This window comes from Myotis davidii, unplaced genomic scaffold (genome assembly GCF_000327345.1).
Source record: "Myotis davidii unplaced genomic scaffold, ASM32734v1 scaffold292, whole genome shotgun sequence".
In the NCBI taxonomy this organism is placed as follows: Eukaryota; Metazoa; Chordata; class Mammalia; order Chiroptera; family Vespertilionidae; genus Myotis; species Myotis davidii.
In genome coordinates this window covers 1,131,894-1,138,969 of record NW_006285042.1, presented here as the reverse complement: position 1 = coordinate 1,138,969, position 7,076 = coordinate 1,131,894, and the positions used below count along the sequence as shown (strand labels likewise).

The following is a 7,076-nucleotide window of genomic DNA, read 5'->3' as shown; positions in this document are numbered from 1 at the left end:
GATTTTTGAGGCAACTCCATACTGTCTTCCATAGTGGCTGCACCAGTCTGCATTCCCACCAGCAGTGCACAAGTGTTCCTTTTTCTCCACATCCTCTCCAGCACTTGTCATTTGCTGATTTGTTGATGATAGCCAGTCTGACAGATGTGAGATGGTATCTGTATTCTTTTTTCATTTTGCTTTTCCAGTTGGGTGTTTTTGCTTCTTTGTATTTCAAATCTTTGACTTGATTCTTGAGATCCTCTAGTATGCTGTTGGATCTCTGTAAATTATTCTTTATTTCAGTCAGTGTATGCTTAATTTCTAGTTGGTCCTTTATCACAACCTCAAGGGTCTCATTAGATTTCTTGAGGGTCCCATTAAGTTTATCAGTGGTTTCTAGAAAATTCTTGAAAAACCTTAAAAGTGAGGTTTTAAACTCTATATTCAGTAGTTTGCTTTCCTCCATTTCTGTCATTTTTGTCCTGTTTCTTTGTCTCCGCATTTTTTATGCTTTGCTGTGTCGATAGAGTGGCTTTCTGTGCTAAGTGTCCTATAGGGCCCAGTGGTTCAGCCTCCCCAATTACCTGAGGTAGACACTCTTGGTACACCCCCTGTGGGCTTTGTGCACAGTCTGCTGTAGTTAAGCCTTGATTGTTTAGGTAACACTGGGAGGAATTGACCTCCAGGCCAATTGGCTTTGAGAATCAGCGTGTCTACAGTGGGAGAACTTCTGTGCTGAAGACACCCTTATGGGGCAAGACTTGCTTCAGTGGGGCTTTGGTGCTCACTGAGTTTGCCCCCTGAGTGTGTCCCTTATGGATCTGAGGAGTTGTAATTGGATGGTCCCACTCTGACCACTGGGTACACTGGCTCTTGGATCTAAGGAGGTGCTAATCTAGCCTCTGCCTGAGGCTACCCAGACGAAGCCAGCTGTAAAGCAATGCAAGTTGCTGTGGGGCCTTGGGCCAGCTGCAGTTTGTTAGGTAATTTTCAGATTACAAAGGGCCTGGCCTTTCCTATGCAAAAGCCTCAGTGCATGGCTTGGGTGGGGCAGGGCCCCAGGGGATCAACAGGGCAGGTGGAGTGAGCAGCATGGCTGCTCTCAGTCGTGCCCTCAGAGGCCCCGGCAATCACTGTGAGCACCTCTGAGAGAAAGCTGCCCTCGATTACCGACCGATGCCAGACAGTCCCGTTTCTCCTGTATGAGTCTGGGTCCCAGAGACTCGCCCAGAACTGGAGCTCAGAGCTTGAGACTCCCTCCCGATTGAAAAAGACAATCATGTCCTCAGCCACCAGCCCTCTCAGCATGCACCTCCACACCCTTGTATTTTACTTCCGCACCGCACCTCCTCTGAGTCTCGGTATGCTTTTCTCTTTCCTTCTAGTTGTAGAATTTCCACTCAGCCAGCCTTCCTGTGGTTCTGGATGATGTCCGTTCCGTCTTTTAGTTGTATTTTTGAAGTGGTTGTGCGAGGCAGCAATCTCCCGTGTTTACCTATGCCGCCATCTTGGTTTCTCTCAGCTATGCTATCTTATAGTCATCGCATTCCCACTCTGTCTAATTGTATCTTGCAACTAACAGAGAATTAAAAAAGTAATTGATGTTAATTTTATAAGCTAAATGGAACTGGCTGGCACTAAGTAAAATTGAGAATAAGATCACATTTCGTTTGGTGAATTATTTTTCCCTTACACATTAGTTTTCTCCATCTATTTATCATAACCTTTTCCCACTGAAACTCCATTGCATAGAATTTTCATGTTACCTCCTACCATTTTGGGTTTGCCACTGTCACATTTTATTTCATATTGAAACTTGCCTCCTTTTTCTTTTTGAGATTTGGGACCCAATATACGAACTGATTAATATGAAAAAAACTAACATAGCCTATATTTAGTGATTTAAAGTTTGGGAACCAACTAATACTATATGTGAGAATGTCTTTTTGAGTCAGTGACCCCTTCACCTCCCTTCTACCTCACTGCCTTTCCCTTTCCCCCACCTCAATATCTTAAGACTGATTCATTAATAATTTTAATGGTGAGAATGTATATTCAGTAAAAGGGAAATGGAAAAATAGTAAATTGTTGGGTGAGATACTTTAGGACAGGAAAAGATTTTTGTCCTCCTGTGTAATTACCTCATATAAGCTCTGCACCCAGTTTATTGGCTCAATCCTGTGACATTGTGTCATCTAAAAAGGACTTCTCAGTCTTATTAAATTTTTTTCCTATATAGCGAACCATTTATAATATTTTCTGGTGGACTGTCTTATGACAAAGCTTGCAGAAGACCGAGTTTAACCATCATGCATGGAAAAGCAATTACAGTACTTGAAATGGATCATCCTATTGTTGAATTTCTAACTTTATGTGAAACACCCTATCCAAATGGTAAGTAACTAAAATGAAAGTATTTGTGTTGAGAAATCATTTTTTGAAATAAGTTCCTAACAAAATTAAGCTTAAATATTTTTAGTTTTGACAGCTGACATCTACTGTGGTACAACACTGTGAGCTACAGGGGCTGGAGCAGGTTCTGCAACTGTACCTACTTGACGAACTGGAAGTAAAACAGATGTAGTGCAGCAGTGCTGGAGTTTCAGGTTCAATATCAGGTAAGTGCTTTAAACTTTGATAAGGATGGTGGAAGCTGAGCTGGGAGGGTCCTATAGGGGTCCAGGGTGAAATCGCTTGGGGAAATTGAGGTCTCCTAATAGCCTCTCCTAGACCAGCTCCACCCATCCCATTCCAAAGCCAATCAAAGTTAAAGCACTTACCTAATATCAGTGATCTGTAACTCTGGTGGTGCTGCATCTGTTTCACATCTGGCTTTGCTTCAGATGCAACTGCAGCACCTCTGATTACTCTGGGATTGCTGATGTGTGGTTAGTGATTTATTTCAATTTTGAGAATAATTGTCTGAAGAATCTTCAGGAGGAGAGGTGCTGATATATTTTTATCAGCCTAAATTTAAAGACTTGTAAACATAAAAATTAATCTAAACTATATGTAAATTATATAATGGAATCTTATGATAATGAAATATTTTAATAATGAAATCTAAACATTTAAAAGGGTGAAACATCAAAAAGGAACTATCAGTTTATGATTAAAACATAGTGTATATATACATTCCCACATATAGATATAGGGGAAAGAGCACTGGACTTGGAGACTTAGACTTGCAGAATATTTGGGTTTATGATTTACCTCTGCCATTTTGTAGCTATGTGACCTTGGATAAGTAGTCACTTTATGTTTGAGTTTCATTTATCACTTGTAGAAAGAGAATAATAATATTGATTCCAAATGATTATTGGAAAGCTAAAGTTAATGTACTTTATAAACTAAGAAGATAAATTGTGAGTTTTATTATACATATTAATTTGTTTTATTCTTTAGTTTTATGTTTTAAAAATGGGTTAAGTAGATAAGAGATGACAATCAAAGTGGCACTTTATTTCTAGACTTGCTGGAGACAGATAAATTGCCCGTGTTGTTAATAAAGTACTTATGGAATGCTTCTGTGGCCTCAGTACTATAAGAACTTGTTGAGAATACTAATGAAGTATGAAACTGATCTCTGATGTCAAATTATATAAAATATGGTCAGATGAGGGAGATAATTGTGACTTAAATTTAAAAAATGTGACATCTTAAGTTTTTTAATTGTACTAATTTCAGGCTAGTCAAATAGTCGGTGATTGAACTATTCATGCAAAGGTTTGTGGAAAGAGGATTTAGCTAGTCTTTGAAGAATGACTTGAGTCTCTTTTTTTCCTTTTTTATTGTTTTATTGCTTAAAGTATTACAAAGGATATTACATATATGTCCTTTTTTCCCCCCACCCTTGACAATCCCCTGGGACTTGAGTCTTGAAAAAGGATATTGAGTAAATGTTTTAGGAATTGTGAGGTTAGCAAGAGGTCATTTTAGAAAAATAATTGAAAGCCTTTGGAGGTATTTGGAAATAGGGAGCTACAGAGGAATTCTGAGAAAATACTAAAATGAAAGAAAGCAGTGTGGTTTTGTATATACATATACATATACATATACATATACATATACATATACATATACACACATATATATGTGTGTATATATATTATTGATTTTTTACAGAGAGGAAGGGAGAGGGATAGAGAGTTAGAAACATCGATGAGAGAGAAACATCGATCAGCTCCCTCCTGCACACCCCCTACTGTGGATATGCCCGCAACCAAGGTACATGCCCTTGACAGGAATTGAACCTGGGACCCTTGAGTCCGCAGGCCGACACTCTATCCACTGAGCCAAACCAGTTAGGGCGAAAGCAGTGTTTTTAGTATGATTTGCCCAAAAGGAGTTTGTGGGTTTGAAGAAAGAGAGACACTGAAATCTAAAAAATTCCAGATTCCAGCTGGCAGGCTTTTGTGATAATGTGCTGTAAAATGGTCAAGATCTGAAACAGAGTACTGCCTATAGGAACTGAAAGAAGAAAATGCACTGAATTTGGTCAACAATTGGATTAGGAATGACATGGTAGACGAGTCAAAGATAACAAATTTTAAGAATAGTAGTTACATATTCATTAATAGTTTTTTGAAGGAGAGAAAGTTAAGTCTGATTATGGATTTGTTTAGAGAACAGGAAAAATCTTTAATATTTGTGAACATCAGAATATAGATGTTCTTTGGAGTTATGAGAGTGAATGATGAAAGAAAGAAAGAAAGAAAGAAAGAACGAACAGAGGACCAAAAGCTGAGTTTATGAAAATTCCTCCCAATTAAAGAGCCTAGAGAAAGAAGATGTGTATGCCAGTAATAAAAACTCAAAATGTATGGTTGCAAAAATCAAACACCATGTGTGTGTTATATATAATTTTCTGTACATCAGTAGAAATTTTAGGATAATTTCTAGTAATAATAAATTATAAATGTATTGTAATCAAGTCTAATCAACTTCTAAGCCACATATATATCTGTTTTTCAGAGAAGTGGTAATGAGGATGGAGCTTTTTTTGGTCAAGGATTAGGAGAAATAGTTTAACTTTACTCAGTAAAATATAAATGTACTTTATTAACTACTTATAATTAAAATAATACATGAAAATGTCAGAAAAGTACCCTTCAATACACAACAGTATATAATGAAAACTTTCTCTCTCTGCCCTTCCAGAGGTAACCACTATTACTGAACTTCTTAGGTAGTCTCCTAAAAATAATCTGTGCTTTCCAACAGATGATTTTCCTAAAGAGGGGAGACAAGAAAAAGAAGAAACTAGTAGCATAAAACCCCAATGTTCTTCCAATTGAAAAACAAAACAAAACAAAACAACCCAGAAGTATTGAAACAATGTTGAAAAGCAACTTTAAGAAATAAGACAGAAGGGGCAAAGAGCCTCAGTTTGAGAACAGTTTGAATAGCAAGCAGTATGACTGCATATTGTCACATAGATAGACACCCAAACTATGGCATGCTCCTTCTGAGTTTTAGGGTTTTGGTTTAGTTTTTCTCTTATAGCATATGATTTACGAAATAGTTTCTATAGCTTCTTAGGACTGTAAGGAATGTGAAAGCCATCTATTCCAGTTTTCCATCCAAGACTAGAATACTGTGGATGAAATTACTGCCAAGTAATTGTTGAATTTAGGATTAAATACTAAACTGGCCAGTAGAAACTGCTGGTATAATGAAAGCAGGATGGAATTTCGAGTCAGGAATTCTGGGTTAAAATTTCAGCTCTATCACTAGCTTTGTAAACTTGTGCTAATCTTGTAACCATTTTGGACCTCAATTTTCCCTATGAAATAGAAAACTATTGATATTTGCTCTAGCTACTGAGAATCAAATATCATGTATGTAAAAGGTTTTTGTAAAAACTTTTTCTTTCAATTGAGAATAACACTTTAATTGTGGCTTTCCATTATTCTTATTATAGATGAAAAGCAATGTCTTCCCTGACCACTACAACTAAATTAGTGCTCCCACACCAACCACAGTAATTTCTTATATCATAATCCATGTTATTTTTTTATAGCTCACATTACTGTTCATGGTTTGTATACATCTCTAGAATGTAAACTCCATGAGAACATGGACCTTGTCAACTTTATTCTCCATATGTCCTTTGCTCTTACAAAGTTTCTAGAACATATTGGAGAAAGGAAGGGATGAATAGAAAAAGAACGAGTTGAATTTTAAGAACTTGAAAATCCTAGACTATCCTTAGATCCTCTGCGTTTTTGAGGTGTATACCATTTGGCACATAGTAGGCAATCTTTACATACATGTTAAATCACACTGAATTGAAAGTAAAATTTTTAATATTAGTGTTCCTCTCATAGGGAAATAATGTGTATCATAGATCAGAGAAGCAGAACTACTGTTCCTTTTGTAGATTTCCTTGCAAGCATGAAATTAAATCTAAAATGTAAGGTTATAGAAGAATAAGTGTTTATGAGATGGAGATGACAGACTCACTGTCATCAAATAATCTACTATCACTACCTCATTATTTTTGAGATATATTTAACTCTATGCTATGCAACTTCTCATTTTTTTCTTGTTCCCTGTCGTGGTAATAAACATTAAGTTTGAGAAATACAACCTATATGTTTTTTAACATGCTCTTCATACTTCTTACTTGGACTCATATTTTGGTCTTCTCAAATCATTTAAATAACATTTGTACAGGAGATAAAGGAAGTGTAAGTTTGGTGATTTTATAGAATGTGAAATATGAAAATTTTTTCATTTTTTTTAACTTGTAGAATTTCAAGAACCCTATGCAGTCGTAGTACTTCTGGAGAAAGATCTCATTGTAGTTGATCTGACACAAAGCAAGTAAGTTATGCATGTTCAGAATACCACTATTTTTAAATCTGTTCATTACAGTTAAAATACTGGAGGGCATTATAAATAATTGACATTAGTATTTTTAGATGGTAAATATTCTTTATGTGGACTGTTGTTTTGCTAGAATTACAGAAATGTAATTTGGTTCACTAATGAAAAATAAACTGGAAAAGTGAAGAGAACACTGAGAACATCAAAGAGATTTTAAAGGCAGCACCTAATGTTTAGAGAATCAGAACAAACAAAATGGATCA

General features: G+C 36.3%; 1 protein-coding gene across 1 annotated transcript in view; it reads left to right on the top strand.

The window, feature by feature from the left end:
• The window catches only part of STXBP5L (syntaxin binding protein 5 like), a 194,334-nt gene that overhangs the window by 78,921 nt on the left and 108,337 nt on the right, over window positions 1-7,076 (top strand). The window contains exons 10-11 of the mRNA XM_006755407.2: window positions 2,222-2,376; window positions 6,738-6,810. Of these exons, the coding sequence (XP_006755470.1) occupies window positions 2,222-2,376; window positions 6,738-6,810 (228 nt within the window). The remainder of the gene's footprint in view (window positions 1-2,221; window positions 2,377-6,737; window positions 6,811-7,076) is intronic.